Source organism: Penicillium canariense, assembly GCF_028826845.1.
Source record: "Penicillium canariense strain IBT 26290 chromosome Unknown utg000004l_segment0_segment0, whole genome shotgun sequence".
Taxonomy (NCBI): domain Eukaryota; kingdom Fungi; phylum Ascomycota; class Eurotiomycetes; order Eurotiales; family Aspergillaceae; genus Penicillium; species Penicillium canariense.
Window position 1 is genome coordinate 519,910 of NW_026622731.1, and position 17,788 is coordinate 537,697.

Sequence of the window (17,788 nt, forward strand, 5' to 3'; positions counted from 1 at the left end):
ATCGAGAGTCATGGCCAAAACAGAGAACATACACCAAGCAGGCATTTACGCTTCCTGAGTTTCCGCATCCTCCTCGTAACCCTCAGTCTTCATGTCCGTTAAGCCGAGCTCCTCCTCCTCCTCCTCAGTGCGCTCATAATCCACGACCTCCAACTGTGGATCCTTGGCGGGCGAGCACAGATCTTGAACGTAGCTGTTGGCCAAGGGGTCCTCCAAAACAATGGTGAATTTCAATTCGCCATTAATGGCCTGGTCAAGTCGAGCAAAGAAGCGGTCCCACTTCGCCTTGTCGTCGGAAACCATGCTGTCACCGCCTCCTGCTCCCAGGTCGTAGAGGTTTCCATGCAATTGATCACGCATAGCGGTAAGAAGGCCTTCAATGGTGGTGAAACGACTCGAAATTGAGGATGCGCCCAAATACAGTTCGAGATCCTCGCTGTGCAGAGCGCAGGTGCCAGACTTCAAGACGTCACGGCTAAGATCGGTGATGGTTTCAACCTTCAGAGTAATGCGTCGACCCTTCTCGGGAATCTCTCCGCCGACCTTGACTTCATTCTGCTTATAAGAGCAGCCACCATCCTCGGGGGCGCAGGAACTAGCCATAATCAGAACATCCTTGAAATAAGGAATTGACACCTTCTTAATTTTGAGATCAACGGGCCTGGTGCAGCCAGGGCACTCGGCAGGCAGGGTATAGACCTGTCCGTCAACAATTTCAGAATCCTCAGGATCACCCATATCCATTGGGTTGACCGTTTGCTGCTCAGAAGCTTCGGCAGTAATACCCAGTTCTTCGTTCTGTTCATGAGTGCGAGGGTACTCGATGCGCCGGTAGTTGGTCTTGTCACTGGGGTTGGGCGCAATCCAAGAATTACCGGTGGGATCGTCCAGAGAAACAGTGAAGGGGAAACAGTCGTCGCGGCGGTCCAAAATATCCTGGAGCTTCTGGATGAGAGGCTCAAGAGCATCATGCAATTCCGGGGCTTGCTCCTTGCGCAGAGGCTGCTCGCCTGCGAGAGATTCATGAGTGCGCTGGATCATTCCCTCGATATTGCTAATTTCTCCGCCCTTTGGCATCTCAATGCCGAGGGTATCCAACTTGAAGGTAGCGGCATCACTGCGGATAACCTGGCGCTGAAGATCATTTTCGCAAGTGACATCAAGGGTGTATTTAATACCAAGTGGTGAAATCGATCCGGCGGGCTTTACGGTATTGTTCGCAAAGTTGCAGTGCTCGCAGTAAAAGGAGTCGACGACAATATCCTTGAAAAACGGGACTCGGAGGAGCAGGATGCGAGTTATGCCCTTATAACTCTAAGTCAGTACAAAAGGAAATCAAAGCGTTGCGAGAAAGGGTGAAATCACATACATTCTCATGGCAATTCATGCACATGCTCTCGACGGACATCACACCAGTCTCGTCATTGCGCTCCACCAAATCTCCAATGTTCTGGAATTGCGACTCGGGCGCATTCTTCTCGGCGTCTGTCGACATGGTGAAAGGGTGTACCGGAGTGGAGGGTGAGGTGCGAGAAGCTAGTGGGAAGTGGTTGAGAGCACGAGATCCCTATCGTCAAAAAAATCTCCAACGCCCGCCGGAACATTCCTTTCTGTTCTGCGTGGCGGGGGTGAACCCTTGTGCATGGAGGGGCTTATGTTGCTGACTAATAATGATATTCATAACTCTGCCTTCCACTTCGGAAGTATAGACCGGGACGCAGTTGACAGCTCTAATTAAGGAACTCCTTGTCTTTATTGTTGTCTTGGACTGGCCTTTTTTTACGAGGACGAGAAATACAGGAGGATTTAAAGGGATGCAGGATCGTAGAGTGCAATGAGTAGTCGGTTCAGAACACTAGTAAAATTCTATTTGAAACTGGGCGAGTTGTGGAGGCTGAATTTTGTTGCCCAAAAGCATTGGCTCAATTACCTGCAATGATAGTTAGCCGCGACTAGACAGAATAAAGTTATTCTAGGGAGGGTGGACTTATAAAAAAAAAAGTTGCTCCCCCCGCCGAAGCAGAGGAAGCTGTGGTCCACCCGCGTTGGCCCCGTTCTCGCATTCTGCTCCTTTCCCACATCCCCAGAGAAGCCAATATCTCAAAGACACATCAGAAGTTCCTTGGCAGCCGGAAATACAAGTGATTCTCGCCCGATTCTTGCGAACCCATCCCAGCAAAACCCAGACTGCGAGGCTCAGCCGAAAGTACATGGCAACAGAACGCAATATGGACAAGCCGAAGCTTTGATCCTCACTCGAGAGAGGTCCCACATCGACGTTCCGCAATGCACCACATGCTCGAACCGACAGAACCACACACTCCAGGCTAATCTGAAGATGAAGCCACAGAAGATAGAGGTCGAGGAATGAGAAGCCCGCGAATTCCAACCAGAACGACTGCGGTCGTTTGAGAAGGTGAACAGCTCTTGAGAACATGACAAGGTCTTAAAGAACAAGTAGAACTTGGACAAATACGGATCAACACAGTTTGCAATATGCAACATCCCGGCACACTGTACGAACAAGTCGGACTCGGGCCGTGGCAATACAATTAATCCAATCAGCCTTGAAGACCCCTCGTCTCCTCAGATCTGCTCAAAAGCGCCAGTATCTCATTAGCGGCTTGTCAAGAATGTGGAACCAGTCTCTCATGTGTAGCACAGTATCCTCTGGGACAAGTTTTTGATTCCTCTCCCAATCATGCCGAGGGTATGACAGGAGGGCATTAGATGAAGCGGACAAAGAACATCCAGGAAAAACCGCTTCCTTCTCCCCGGAGGAAGGAACAATGAGGAAAGTCATCGTTGGGGTAGTCAGCGCCCATCAATCGATTTGCAAACTGCATTGCAAAGAGATGGCTAACACGGACGGTCAGGATCTTCGAGTGAAGTCGCATCAATTGGCGGGTACCAGGATACGAGGTGCCTAGCTGGCTTAAAGCCATCCGACAGGACTCAGAGGTGAAAAGAGGGGCAAGATACCCAGGTATCTCCATTGTGGGAGTACGTGCGGGATGGCAGACAGTCTGATGCAAACAGAGTCGAATTTAAATGCAGGCGAACAAGATCGAAAAACACCATGCTGGATGGGAGAGAAACATTGCCGGCCGGAACGTGACAATAGTCCAGAAACCTTGATTGACATCAAGGAACCATAACCACAGGCAATACAGAACGACCTCGCAGCAGCTTTAACTGTGAGAACTGCCTGGGCAGTAACAGGGAGAAAAAGTTGATTCCGGCGAGTGGATCCTTCTGATTGTTGAAGATATGGCTGTGTGTAATGGCATGCATCTGCTGTGTTCTAGGCGCCGTAGCTCTGAACCAACCCAGGTGATGCCCTAGGATATTCGAAAAGTGAACGTCGCGATTAAACTAAGTCTGTCGCACTGTCTTTGATGCCCCCAAAGACAACCTCCATGCTGAGGTGCCCGACGTACTCCACCCACTTTTTCTGCTGAGGATTCCTGTCGTTGAACGCATAGGGCGACCATCCGATTTTGACCAGCATGAAGATCCAGCATAGGAGAACCGACGCATAGCCCGTAGGGACCCTGCATAGTAGACCGTCTTTTGTACCGGTGAAGGCTCTGGACATCGAACAACTTTCGCACCCTTGGTCCATCATAGACCAATTCGACTAGTCGTGGTGTTCGCCATGCGTTTTCCGTGAAACTGCTATCGTAAAGATATCCGACTGGAGTAGCTTTAGGGTTAGGATCCAACCGCCGGAGCAGCTGACACCAGGAGGGAATCGCTGTGCAAGGGTGCCTCGGAGAGGCGAGAGATTTGGTGGCTCCACACTCATAACAGGACGCGATATAAGAACATGGACGCGCGTGAACAAAGCTTCGGGCCGACGGAGGCCATTTCCGAACAAGATCGATTCAAATGATTGATTGATTAAACATGGCCATCGCGATTGTATGTGACAATAGAGCTGAAGGGATTGCATGAGGCAAAAACCGTTGTCAAAGGGGGAGAAACACACTGGGAAAGGGCGTGGTATGTCTGACAACAGCGCTGCGCGACGGGTGGTCACGGGACTGACGCGTCTTACCTAAGCGTTGAAATTCCCGTTGATGATTGTTTTATTACATAATCACATTGATGGCCGCTGCCAAGACAAGGCCCTTTCTGCCTCTTCCAGGCGACATTTACAATTACTTCTGGTATATCAGAGCAGATATTTTTCTATTATCAATCTACAATGATATAGGTCTACAACTTTCCCATCCATGATGAGCGACCCCGAACAGCTCCGGTATGCGTTCGATGCAGCCAGCGAGTTTTTGAACCCAGTGCTTAATAGAGGCATGCACATCCCACACTTCCCGTATATCTCGTTACGAAGCTGACTGTGATGAAGATGAAATCCAAAGACGCCAGGGGCAATCACTCGTGGAAATCTTGAACCATTCTCTGGAAGCCCCATCAACCAGTGCTGGGAATGCAAGAACGGCTGTTGTCGGCAAGGCATTGGATATTCTGAGTGCAATCCACGCTGCCTTTGTCACGCCGATAGAGCATGAAGAACCGTCACGGCAACCTCAACTTGAGGTCGAGAATGCAGACCTCGAAGATGCCAAACGTCGTCGGATGCTTCATGCGTTGCTGGACCTGATCTCTCTAGAAGGCATCTACCCGTCGCTTTCATCTGGGGTTGGAATTCCTTTGCAACAGAGAGTGATTTCGGTGTTGCCAGCTGGAGTTATTGCAAAGCAGACTTTGGTGCCTGCTAGTAGTACACCACATGATGAGGTTCTTCTAGATCGCATCATGAGGGTGCTTCTCAGCATCACATTGGATGTTAGACCTAGCATCCAGTCTATCATACGAGGTCGCATTTTGAGCGACATCATCAGTGGCGCAGCAGATCTTGCGTTCAATCCAAATTTTGTTCCTGCTGATGACAGGATAAACTATAAAGAAGGATTCAGCAAGATTATTGATGAGTACGTTCCAACACCTAACAAAACTTGTCAGCACTAACGAGTAATAGCACTGCAAGCTCGGTTCTACTGCCCACACTCTCTGCATTCCTTCAGGCAGACATTTCAGTATGGTTTAAAACAACTGTGTCAGGCCAGATGGCTCGTATACCGCTCCGCCCTGGCGGTGTGCTGCAAACTATCATGTTCATCGCGTCGCAAATCGCCCCATCCCTCGGTCGGGAAGCTCAAAGCGAGCCATCGAACGGTCCTCATTTTACTGTGCAGGCCATTATGCAGATTTCGAAGTTGCTTTCGTCAGTCCCACAGGACATTGAGCCTTCATCATACTTCAACGCCATCGCTCCACAACTGCTGGAACTACTTGATGGAGATGACCCGGAGCTGAGGAAAACTGCATCTTATGCCATTGGAAATGGCATTCTGGGAAAACGCGCCTACGGCGCACCGGGAACTATTGGACACTCGATATTTATCGAGCCAAGCTTCGCGGCGCTGACTGGAGAGCTTGATAGCGTTTCAAAGCGCTGGTTATCACACCCTTCCGAGGGTGGAGGATTCATCCACCTCAAACCTGGAAGGGGGTCGCCGTTAGATATCGTCGTTAATGGAGATACAGTGGAACTGGCGCTAAACAGGCTCAGAAGCCTGGCGCTGCAGCATCCCAATCCTGGACTTGTGAAAAGGATCGTGTACCCCATCCTTCTTCCGCTCTGGGGCTTGGCTTGCTACTCCCAAGAACAGCAGCTGGAAGCCTTTCACGAAAACATAATGGCTCTTTTGCAGACATACTTCAGCATATCTGTCGGCATCCAACCGTTAAAAAAACTTGTCGACAATCTGCTCTGGGATGGGGGATCGACTTGGACATACACCACAGATACGCACGGGCGAGCTGCATTGACAAGGCGGACAGCACAAGAGGGGAATCAGTCTAATGTTATTAAACTGATTGATTCTCTGCAAAGCCGAGTCGACCTTTTCGTCAGCTTGTTAGGCTCCGACCCTAGTACCGAGGAGCGAACCGGTGATATCTTTCTCTATGTGAGTGAGTCCTGGCTCGTACAATCCCATGACTCTGTGAAGACTGGCACCTCGGCCAAGTCACCAAGTATTGGTGACTCCGAGAACATTATACAGAAGCTCGTTAGCGCGAAGGTGGCCGAGAAGCTGCTTGACAATTTCAAGGACATCTTGTCACGGCGTCCGTTACGAGTCCTGGAACTCATTAAGCACGTCATTGATGGTGAGCTGCATGCGCTTAACAGGAAAGCATCAACAAAAGGAAGTCACATGCCCGGCAAAGTTTCATTATCAACCCTTGCCAATATTGTGCCCGAGGACACCCAAAATCAGGGCGACGCACCTGATCAAGATACCTCCGAGTCGCTATCAACTGCATTCAGCTTATTGTCTACGGTTCTTGCATCTCCAGAATTCTCCATATCCCACGAGACGAAGCCGCTTCTCGAATTCATCAAAGATCGTCTCGATCAGCTCATCCCATTCCTCCCAAGCGCACTATCAAAACCCGCAACCACATCATCTATGCTGCTCGAGATTCAACTAACATCCCCGGAGCACGACGATACCAAGCCAACTCCTCCCCACATCACGGACCTCGAAACACACCGTCAAGCGTTGGTGAATCTGAACTCAGAGATGCCACCAATCCAAGCGGAGGGATTCTCCCTCCTATCAAAGCTAATTCTGAACTCGTCCCCCGTGCTCGACATCCCCTCAACCTTGACCCTACTCCTATCAATCATCACCGATGTTTCCGAGTCGACCGCGAACGACGAGTTCATCTATCTCAATGCAATCAAACTCATCGGCACTCTTGCCTCACGCCATCCACGCACAGTTGTCAAGACGCTTGTTGACAGCTATGCTGACAAGAGCGAACAACGAACCCTCGACCAGCGTCTCAAGATTGGTGAATCACTACTACGCACTGTTCAAGACCTGGGCGAGGCACTGGCCGGTGAAACAGCCAAGGTATTCGGCGAAAATATCATTGCCGTCGCCGGACGCCGCGGCCGCAAACCACAGACCCAGAAGACCCGCCAACAAAACCAAGAAAAAGAAAGAAGACGCAAACAGCGTGAAGAGCGGAAGCAGAAGGAATCCGCCATGTCACACCCCGGCCCACCTGCACCAAAACTTGAGGACCTCCACGACTCCGACTCCGAGTTCGAAACGCCAGAACAAAACGTCCACGCAGCAAATATCATCGCCGCCTGGGCCACCGGCGCATCCACTGACGCAGAGCCGGATGACCTTCGCGTCCGCGCCTCGGCCCTTTCCATCCTCGCATCGGCAGTACAAACCAATATCATCGGTCTCGGTCCTACTATCATCGCGTCAGCCGTGGACCTAGCCCTCGCCACACTTACCCTGGAACCGGCCCGAGAAAGCGCAATCCTGCGGCGCGCCAGTGTAGTTCTCATACTTGACATTCTGAAGGCACTTGACACGGCGCGGGAAGCGCGGAACGGGCGGGACATTGGGTTTGGATTCTCTCTCACCGAGGACGGGGCCATGGCTGGTCTTCGGGATGCTTATGTGCGGAGTCCATCGACGGTGGGCAATATACCGTCTATGTTACGCACGCTTGGCTTCGTCGAGAGCGTGGAGACGGATGGGATTGTGCGGGGACATTTGCGGGCACTGATTGAGAGTTTGGAGGCTTGGCTGGAGAAGTCTCTGATGTGGGGGATTGGGGCCCAGGGGGAGCATGAGCCAAGACTGGAGCTTGGGGATCGGATTGCTGGGCTCAGTGTTGATCCTTTGGCTGCAAGTGGTTCGGCAAGGGGCCGGATTGAGGAGATTGAGTAGATTTGACATCTTCAAGTATGCGTATATATACTGTCTACCAGCATTCGAGTGTCCGATTTTGTAGCAACTCCCGCGGCACTCGGCCAAGACGGTCCTCCTTACGGATCCTGTTCCCCGTGGAAAATTTTGAAGTTACATTTGTGTCTTTCATAACTAGCAAATTTAGGACCAGACAGATAAATTCTAGATACATATGTCCCATGATGCAATAAAACCATGAACTCATCTGCGTCCGCGACGGTCTCCACAACAGCCTCAAAGGGTACAGATTCGATCACAGATGGGGTCAATGAAAACATGGGAGAGTCAAACCGTCCATCCTTTGGAAACATTCAGTTCGAACTGGGAATTCATAACGTTTAACGGGAACGCCTTGCGGAGGAAAAGATAAGGAAAAGAAGAAGAACAACCGATATCACCGTGGCCGCCGAGCCCTTGACTCCGTTTTCACAATTGGGTTGAGTTAGGATGATTGTCGTAGTAATTGTGAATGCGTGCTTAGGTACGGTTAGCACCGCGGCCAAAGCCACGGCGGGCACCACCACGATGGCGACGTTGATCACCGCCACCGCGGCGAGGACGACGGCCCTCACTATTACCAGCCGGAGGACGAGGGCCATTACTTATACGGGCCCAGCGTTCATCGTCAGAGAGGTCAAACTTGTTCTGGATATTCAGAAGCTGACAGAATTCGGCGGTCTGACTGTTGGTGTACTCCTGAGGCTGCTGGGGGTGGTTATCGAGACCTCAGGGTCGAACTTGGGTGCGCTGTGCTGGAAGTTATAGGGAATGTTCATCAGGTCTTGCTGCACGAGGTGCTCCTCGACCCATTTCTCCTCCTCCATGATGCGGGACAGGTAGAAATCCTCGCCCTGGTCGGCTGGGACATCGGCAGCGACGTCACCCAGGGCCAGGTCGTTAGCGAAAACTCGGGTGATTGCCAGCCACTCTTTGTCGTACTGCAGGCGCAAGAGGCTCTTGGACGTTGGAGATTCTTCGCCAACCCCAGTCTTGAACGGCCTGATGTTCGTCAGGTGAAGGAAGTCGTCGCGATTGTGAGGTTTGTCCAAGGCCAGAAACCGGGTCAGCTTGTTGGAAATAGCGGCAGGGACAGGCTTCCTGGGCCGGCTGTTGTTGTTGCTGCTGTTTTCGTGCACGTTGGCAGGAGCCGCGGGCCGTGAGAAGCTGGAGGGCAGCTTGCTGCGCATGCCCTCAGCGACGGCTCGATCGACCAGAGGCTCCTCCGGCGTGGGCCCAGCATCGTCCGAGCCATCCGTGGAAATGGGAATGATGAGCTTCGCAGCTTTGACGGGCGAAGGGTTGCCAGAGCCAGATTTATCGGACTCACTCCCAGAATCCAAGTCAATCTCGTCATCATTCTTGGGGGCATCATTCGGGGCGGGCGCCTCTGCCTTGGTCTCGGAGTTGCCCTTCTTCATCTCCTGGATCATGGCCAGGAAGGCCTGCTGGTGATCAACGCGGGTCTGATGTTCGAATGCCTGCGCGGCACCACCGGCCATCTGCATCCAAGCGTTTCGACGTTCATGATCTAGACCAGAGGCTTCGCGAACCTGGTTACTAGCCATCGACGGGCCACCGTGACTATCGAAAATAGAGTCCGTGGTGGAGCCGACACTCTCAGGCTGAGGCTCGGCCTTGAAGGGAGAGCGAATGTTAGCAGGAGCGGGTGAACGAGCCTTGGTTTTCAAGGGAGCACTGACGGGAGAAACAACACTGGACGAGGCTACGGGTGCCTGAGCCTCGACTCCCCAGACAGGGGGCTGGTCAGCTGGAAATTCGATCTTCCGGAGGCTGGCCCCATCGTGAGGCATAGCCGCAGGAAATTTGACGTGCAAGTGGGCGGAGAACCAATATGGAGGGCGCAGACGGTCCAAGACATCCCTAGCAGCCACATTGCCCAGGCGGCCATGCTCTGAGTCCTCCTTGAACCCGCGCTTTTTCCTGAACAGTTCTTTGTAGTCACCGAAGTACTCAATGCCGCGGGGCCAGTCGTGGGACAGACCAATGTCCACCTGAGTACGGATCTGCAGCAGCTTGCGCACATCCAGCTCGCGAATATGGTAGATGCTGTGCAGGTCATCTGCGTTGTAGGGCAGACGTTCGTAGTGAGGCTTGCGGTAGTCATAGCCCTTCCAAATGCCAGACATGGCAGAGATGCGCAGAGGGCCGAAGCGGACGAGGTTGGCAGCACCTAGGTAGTAAATGTTGTGGGCCACCCAGCCACCGTAATAAAGTTCGTACATGAAGTTGCTAGCTTCATGATTGCCACCACAGAAGATGGTCAAGTACGGGGCGATGCTCTGGCCCGCGTAGTACTTGTGGAAGTCACCCATCTTCTTCCACTTGGACGGCACCGAGATGCAGGCGGCATCATTTGCATTACGCAGAGCCTGGTATCAGTCAGTTCGACTCCTCTTTGCACTGCTCAAAAGGACGAAGTAGGATGAAACAAACTTGGAAATCTCCGCCAATCACCACCAGATCGATGGTCTCCCAGCCTTTGGCCTCCGCTTGCGTCTTGAGGCTCTGGTAGATTTCATCGAGGCCACCATGGCCCTGCAGGTCCAGTCAGTATCACTATCAGTGTTTTTGGATTTTGATTTTTATTCTTTTCTCGTGGGGGCAATTGGTCACGATGAGTGGCGAGTCAGGAAAACTTACACAGCCGACAAGGGCAACGCGGATGCCGTCCATCTCAGACAGCATGATGAGAGGATGATGAGGTGAGCGATGTATGACTTTGCATGTATGTTTGAGAGTGGGACGTTGGACCTGCGAGGTACACGGGCAGCCCGAGGTTGGTGGGTACGAGAAACACGAATGGAGATGTTTGGAGGAAGCAGCAAAGACAAGGGGAGGAGGCAGAGGAGGAAGATGAGGTTGGGGTGAAGAAGAATGACACAATCGGCGCGAAGGGGAGTGAAAGGAATTAGAGGAGTTGCTGGAGGAAGCCAGCCGTGGGGAAGGCACGACTGGAAGTTCTGAACTTGCAATCTGCGGAAGGCGCATTTTGCGGGAGCAGCGCTGGCGCCCACAACTGCCGCCAACTGGCCACGCCGCACCTCCCAACTTTAAAACTTAACGGAATAACTGTAGTCTACCCTCACACCACTTGCCGGTGCACTCATCCTGATATTTCCTCTTCTTTCTATTGTTGACTCCCGCCGTGACTTACTCTCAACTGGCTTCCTCAAAGTGAAAATGGCACCGCTAGAGGCCCCCCAACTGCGATTCCTTAGCGAGGCAGCCGCTTTGCTGGCAGCGCGGAGTCCATCCACGGCCGCGCATCTGTTCTCGGCGCACACGCGGATCTTGCATGACGAGCTGAGGCCGCTCAACTCGCGTCAGCAGAAACATCACTGTGGAGGATGTGGTAGTCTTAGACAGCCTCAAGGCACCAGAGTTACTCAGGTAAAGCCCAGGGCCAAGACGCGGGTTGCTTCTAAGTTGGGCGCGAGGTCGATTGGGGGTGCGACGGTCTACAAGTGTTTGCGATGTAACCAACGCGCGATCAATCCACGCAAAGGAACAGCCCCGAAGGTTTCGTCCAAGCTGTCTTCTCGTACCCTTCTAGCTACTGCTTCTACTTCCCCCGCCACACCCAGTTCTATCCCTTCGACCTCCTCTCCGGCTGAGTCTTCAACTCCGCAAGCCGTGCCTGCCAACACCGAGCCGGCTAAAACAGCTGATAACGCGAACAGCAAGAAACGAGCCAAGGCCCGAAAGCAAGGTGGCCTGCAAGCCCTGCTCGCCTCCAAAAAGAACATCCAACCCTCCCTGGACCTGCTCGACTTTTTGCACTGAAAACTCCCCCACGCGGCTCTGCGTGGTCGGACCGGTCCCACTTATTTTTCCGGCGTCGGGGAACTCGCGCGGGGTGGCAGCTCGCAGCTTCCCTTATTCCCTCAGCTTCTCTGCTGGATCGACCACCTTCCCCACCTGCTCAACCAGCTTCACCTCTGCATTGGTGATCCTCTAGCTCTAGATTCCACCACCATGTCGGTTTATTCCGACGCGGAAGAGCATGACCCGCAGGCGGACGAGCTCCGCGAGACGGCGCTGGTCACGCTCGAAGCCTTGGTTAGTTCGTGCAACCAGCAGATGCAGCCATACCTCACCAACACCAGCCGAGCCGCCCTTCGATTCCTGAAATACGATCCCAATGTCGCTGAAATGGAAGACGATGAGGAAATGGGCGGGACCCAGGACGATGGCAGTGAGGACGATGCCACCGCCGACCAGGACGACGATGAGTTTGAGGACTTTGAAGAGGAAGGGGGATACAGTGATATTGATGATATGAGCTGGAAGGTCCGTCGGTGTGCGGCCAAGCTGCTCTATACCCTCATCTCGACCTACGGCCGCGGTCGCGCCCTGGACGATGCCACTCTCTACCAGCAGATCGCCTCCGCCTTGATATCCCGCATCGGCCGCGAGCGGGAAGAGAGTGTGAAGCTGGAAGTCGTTTCGACCCTGACGGCCTTGGTGCGCAAGACCAGTGAGGGCTCGGTAGTGATCACCTCGAACGGCTTCCTGGAGACCGTCGGTGGGTCAAAGAACTCCCGCAAGCGAAGACGCCAGGACAGTGACGCCAGCATGGTCGACTTTGAACCCAGTGCCGGTACCTCCTCTGCCATCGACTCGCCCGTCATCCCATCCTCTCCGAAATCGGGTCCCCAGGCCGACCTGGCCCGTTCCGTGCCCTTGATTGTACAGAGTTTGGTGAAAGCATGGAAGCTAGCCTCCATGCCCCTACGGCAGGCCGCCATTGTGCTTCTGAAAAGCCTTTCGCTCGTTCGCTACGGCGGACTGGCCGATCATCTCCAGCAGATCGAATACCTTATTGCGGACGCCCTCAATACCTCCTCCCTTGCCGGCAGCTCTGCCGCCCATTCCGGCGCCGCCGTCAGCGCCGGCTCTCTGCAGATTGAGACATTAGGCCTCATTTCCGCCATCGCGGAGACCCACCTGTCCGATGCGCTTCTCCCCTTCCTCATTGCGCTGGTCCCGGGAGTTATTGGGGCTGTCAACGAGCGCAACTACAAGGTCAGCAGCGAGGCTCTGGGGGCCGTGGAGCAGATTGTGAAGGCACTGACCCCGCCTCGTGCATCTGCGAATACCCCCGAGGTTGCAAAACAGCTGGACAAGCTCTACGAAGTCATTCTCGCCCGCATTACTGACACCAGTGCCGACTTGGAAGTCCGCCAGCGAGCGATCCATGTCTTCGGTGTGATCTTAGCCCGGACGTCGGGCGAAAAGGGCACCGAGTACCTTTCTGCGGATCGGAGGGTCAAGGGCCTCTCAATTTTAGTCGACCGTGTCAGGAACGAGACGACTCGTCTGGCTGCTGTGCGCGCCATCGACGATGTCGTGGTTCTGGCCGCCCGGCCAGAGGATGTCAGTGCGGGTTGGGTCAACGATGTCACCCTCGAGCTCGGATCCAATCTTAGGAAGTCGGACCGTGCCTTGCGAGGATCGTGTTTGGAGGCGCTTCGCAGCGTGGCCATGAACTCGAGCACCAGGTCACAGCTAAACACCGACACCATCGTCACTCTGGAGAATGCTCTCCTTCCTCTATTGTCTGCGCCCGATTTCCATCTTCTCACACCAACCCTGATTATCATGGCCAAGCTTGTCCCTGGCAACTCGAAGTCGCTTGTCAACGAGGCGTTGATCTCCTCAATTTGCTCTATCGTCAAACAACCACTCGTCGGTACCGTCTTGAAGGCTCTGCTCCTCCTGGTAAAAGTAATCGGCGACGAAGGCGCAGGTGCTCAGTTGATGCAGAGCCTCTTGCTGAATGTTGGCATCACTGGTGACTCTTCGGTTGTTGGCCGGGCTATCGGTACCCTTTTGGTGCACGGTGGATCCAACCTCGACGTCACTATGGATGACTTCTCTAATGAGTTGAGAACCGCCAAGGATGACAGCCGTAAGTGCCTTGCGCTTGCAATTCTAGGCGAGATTGGATTGCGCATGGGTGCCCAGTGCTCGCTGACCCCCGACATTTTCATTGCACACTTCGGCTCGGGCTCGGATCATGTACGCCTGGCTGCAGCTACTGCTCTCGGAAATGCGGCGGCGGGAAACGTCAAGGCCTATCTCCCCATACTTCTCAATGGTCTCGAAAAATCTAATTCGCAAAGCTATTTGCTACTGCATTCAGTGCGAGAATTGCTTCAGCATTCTGAGGTCGTCCGTCCTGACCTTGCCCCGTCTGCCCTCAAACTGTGGCAGGCACTTCTCATCGTCTCCGAGGAGGAAGACAACCGCGCCGTTGGCGCCGAGTGTGTTGGCCGCCTGGCTCTAATCGACCCTGTGAACTACATCCCCCACTTCCAGTCGTATCTGGCCAGCTCCGACCCAGTGATCCGTGGCGTGGTCATCTCGGCCTTCCGCTACACACTCGCTGACCCCAGCGATGGATACAACGATGTCTTGCGCCCGTTGATGGTGCCTCTGCTCACCAACATGCTCAGCGACAGCGACTTGGGCAACCATCGTCTTGCATTGACCACCCTCAACTCCGCCATCCACAACAAGATGAACCTGCTCCTTCCACACCTGGGCGAACTACTCCCCGCCGTCTTCGGCGACACCCAGATCAAGCCTGAGCTGATCCGCGAGGTGCAAATGGGTCCGTTCAAGCACAAGGTTGACGATGGACTAGACCTGCGCAAGGTACGCTGTCCTCTCATACTCTATCTCTATCATCCCAAGGACATTCTAACATGTTTTCCAGAGCGCCTACGAGACTCTCTACGCCTCTCTCGATACAACCTTCGCCCGCAGCCACATCTCCGAGATTTTCGACCGCGTAATCGCGGGCGTGGAAGATGAACAAGACATCCGCGCCATCAGCAACCTGATGACCTCCAAGCTCATTATTATTGCGCCGGAGGACACCGAGCGCCGGCTCGACGCGCTATCAGAGCGCTACACAGCCGTGCTGTCCTTCAAGCCCAAAGAGAACGCTGTCAAGCAGGAGCTCGAGAAGGCGCAGGAGGCGTCCCTGGGTATCTTGAAGATCACAAAAGAGCTGAGTCAGGCATTTCCTGGTGCAGAGGCCTCGGGCGAGTTGCACAAGTGGAAGGGGTACATGGAGTGGGTTCGGAAGACCTTTGCGTCGCAGTGGCAGACTCTGGATTCGGAGTTCTGACCCGTTCCCTAGATGTTTCTAGGTACTGCATCTGCTATCTGAGCTAGCTACAGCCGCTTTTGACCACAGCCGCTAAGAGTCATGCTCACGAAATCACGTAACGTAAAATTCCCAAGCAAGTCGGTCTCACTGGCTTACTACTTTATTTTTAAATGGAGATTCTTCCAAGAAAACTCGTTCATGTCCAGCACTTTTGCCCTGAAATAGCACATAATCACTTAAGATGCAGAAGAGCTTAATGGACTGCCCTTTCTCCTCCTCGCATTCATATTAAGGTTACCTATTTCTCTGACACATTCCACGTTTGTGCGATTGAAGTCCGCTTTTACACGAGAATACTGTGGCTGGGAGACAAAAGACAATGACACCCTATTCACTCGACCCCACAAATGGTTCTAGTATCTGAGTTTTTTGGCGGTTTGAGAATATTTCAAGCAAAACAGCTATCATGTCGGATATAGCGCAGTCATTAGATAGACTACAATAACATACTGATATGTTTCGGAGAGAATCAGCCAGCGGCAGAATATAGTGAGTTCTATAGAATCCACACCAACCCAACAACTTTACCGTCCAGGTTATACCACACGTGTTGTGATTATTTTATCCGGTATACTTACTCGGGATCAGGAGGTAATCCCCAGAACTAGCTCTGCATTATGATGCGCTAATTTCTGAAAGGCAGAGATGGACACGGAGGTTGACTTGGCGGCCACATCCAGATTGGCAAAACCCTGATGGGTTGAACGTAACCCTCTGCAGAATGGCTGTTTCTCCGCAATGCTGTCGCAAAACAGGGTTCATGTTGCTACTAACACCGCAGATAGAATCGGTACATGCTCCAATTTCCCGGTTAATGGAAGCATGAGGGTGAGGCGCGCATGAAGGCTACCCGGATGTCTCTTTAGGTTCTTCGGTCAATTAATGGCCAAAGTTCGTTCTCCGTAGCATATATATGTAATGCCGATTGACTGCCTCTTTCGCTTTCCCCTCGCTATACCCATTTATTCAGGATTCTCTCTTTCTCTTCTTCTTGCAATTTCCAAAAGCACGCATCACAATGAGATCTCCAATGAGCACCAGCGACTTAAGGTCATATGTTGTGGTCTCAATTGCTTTAGCATGTGGCATTGTGGCAGACTGAGATCTACCGTCAACATACAGTTGGACATCAACTGGGGCGCTAGCAGAACCCAAGTCGGGATGGGCATCGCTTAAGGATTTCACCAATGTGGTCTACAACGGCCAGCATCTCGTATATGGCTCTGTCGCCGATATGTCCGGGACGTATGGCTGGATGAACTTTGGCCTCTTCTCAGACTGGTCGGACATGGCCTCGGCGAGTCAGAACACAATGACCAAGGCAGCTGTTGCGCCCACACTGTTTTACTTTGAACCGAAGGACATCTGCGTCCTAGCCTACCAGTGGGGATCGACCGGTTTTCTTATCGAACCTCAAGCGATCCCACCGCTGCCAATGGATGGTCACCGGAGTATGCGCTTTTCTCGGGAACTATTTCCGACTCTGATACGGGCGTGATGGATCAGACCGTCATCGGCGATGATACACACATGTACCTGTTCTTCGCTGGGGACAATGGCAAGATCTATCGAGCCAGCATGTCCATAGATGATTTCCCAGGCGACTTCGGCGCCGAATCCGAAATCATCCTGAGTGACACTTCCGCCCGCCTATTTGAAGCAGTCCAGGTGTACACAGTTCAGAATCAAAGCAAGTATCTCATGATCGTCGAGGCAATTGGCTCGAACGGGCGGTATTTCCGCTCATTCACGGCCGACAGTCTGGATGGTGCGTGGACCGCACAGGCAGCAACCGAGAGCCAGCCCTTCGCTGGAAAGGCCAACAGTGGCGCCACCTGGACGCATGATATTAGTCATGGCGATCTGGTTCGCAGCAACCCTGATCAAACCATGACGATCGATCCGTGCAATCTGCAGTTCTTGTATCATGGACGAGACCCGAGCATCAGCGCCGACTACAATCTCCTACCTTACAGGCCGGGTGTGCTGACACTGAACCAGTAACTGATTGTTTGGTCGTGTTTGTCGATGGCAAGATTGTATACTTACCAAAGCGAGTCATCATGATGCAATCTCATTCTGGGGTCGAATGGAGGGCTGAAGAAGTTAAGCGTACTGAATTGTGCTGTTTGGAATTGAATCCCGAATCAAGAGCTGACAAGCCGTCAAGTGGAGTGGATATCAATCGCAAACAAATTAGATACAAGGAATATGTATATACCTATATCCTGTCGATAGTCCCAAGAAAGAGAATTAAAACAAGCAAATTGTCGGAATTTATATATATCTTTCGTGCTCTCAATGCCGCTTCCGCAGCCGTCTTACTGTACTCATTTATTGTCGGTATGACTGCTACACTATAGAGACTTTCCAGGGGAATTCCCCGGTAACCCTGCTCCAGCCAACACGACAAGATGCAGTTGGAAGAATTGATTGGGCGCCGCGGCGATGTAGGTTCTAGGACCTTGACAGTGGGCAATTGCGACGCGGCCTAGCGAGCTCACTACGCCGTGATTCACTGCTGGTGCCGATCGCGACTGGGACAACATGGCGACACGGCGCGACGATACAGCCCTAACTGACTGTATGTGTGCCATTGGGGGTGGCTGCTGGGAGGCGTGCGAGGGCCATTCCACCCATCAGACCCCCAAAGACTTCCCCCCAAGAGCCTGGTGGAGACCCACTGAGAAGCCTTTCGGCGCAGATGTGCACAGCATTGTCGACACGACTGCGTTCCCGAGGGGAATCGGCGCGAGGCAATCAGATGGTCGGCGTG

The 17,788-nt window shown here is 53.0% G+C and overlaps 6 protein-coding genes across 6 annotated transcripts; 4 read left to right on the forward strand and 2 right to left on the reverse strand.

Moving 5' to 3' along the window:
* Nucleotides 1-45: 45 nt before the first annotated feature.
* zpr1 (zinc finger-containing protein ZPR1) lies at nt 46-1,495 on the reverse strand (the record flags this gene model as incomplete). Its single annotated transcript, XM_056688652.1, has 2 exons — nt 46-1,305; nt 1,370-1,495. 2 exons carry the CDS (start codon nt 1,493-1,495, stop codon nt 46-48), a joined length of 1,386 nt encoding a protein of 461 aa, XP_056541081.1.
* Nucleotides 1,496-4,238: 2,743 nt separating this feature from the next.
* N7482_006528 (RTP1/Tango6 family protein) lies at nt 4,239-7,790 on the forward strand (the record flags this gene model as incomplete). Its single annotated transcript, XM_056688653.1, has 3 exons — nt 4,239-4,264; nt 4,383-4,955; nt 5,003-7,790. The coding sequence occupies 3 exons, from the start codon at nt 4,239-4,241 to the stop codon at nt 7,788-7,790; spliced, it is 3,387 nt and encodes a 1,128-aa protein (XP_056541082.1).
* Nucleotides 7,791-8,464: 674 nt separating this feature from the next.
* N7482_006529 (RNA lariat debranching enzyme) lies at nt 8,465-10,517 on the reverse strand (the record flags this gene model as incomplete). The annotated part of the gene is made up of 3 exons (XM_056688654.1): nt 8,465-10,201; nt 10,266-10,367; nt 10,473-10,517. 3 exons carry the CDS (start codon nt 10,515-10,517, stop codon nt 8,465-8,467), a joined length of 1,884 nt encoding a protein of 627 aa, XP_056541083.1.
* Nucleotides 10,518-11,012: 495 nt separating this feature from the next.
* Nucleotides 11,013-11,615, forward strand: N7482_006530 (ribonuclease P Rpr2/Rpp21/SNM1 subunit; the record flags this gene model as incomplete). The annotated part of the gene is made up of 1 exon (XM_056688655.1): nt 11,013-11,615. The coding sequence occupies one exon, from the start codon at nt 11,013-11,015 to the stop codon at nt 11,613-11,615; it is 603 nt and encodes a 200-aa protein (XP_056541084.1).
* A 192-nt stretch (nt 11,616-11,807) lies between these two features.
* On the forward strand, nt 11,808-14,970 carry canA (putative cullin binding protein CanA; the record flags this gene model as incomplete). The annotated part of the gene is made up of 2 exons (XM_056688656.1): nt 11,808-14,492; nt 14,554-14,970. 2 exons carry the CDS (start codon nt 11,808-11,810, stop codon nt 14,968-14,970), a joined length of 3,102 nt encoding a protein of 1,033 aa, XP_056541085.1.
* Nucleotides 14,971-16,030: 1,060 nt separating this feature from the next.
* Nucleotides 16,031-17,016, forward strand: N7482_006532 (uncharacterized protein; the record flags this gene model as incomplete). Its single annotated transcript, XM_056688657.1, has 3 exons — nt 16,031-16,062; nt 16,135-16,313; nt 16,397-17,016. The coding sequence occupies 3 exons, from the start codon at nt 16,031-16,033 to the stop codon at nt 17,014-17,016; spliced, it is 831 nt and encodes a 276-aa protein (XP_056541086.1).
* Nucleotides 17,017-17,788: the final 772 nt, after the last annotated feature.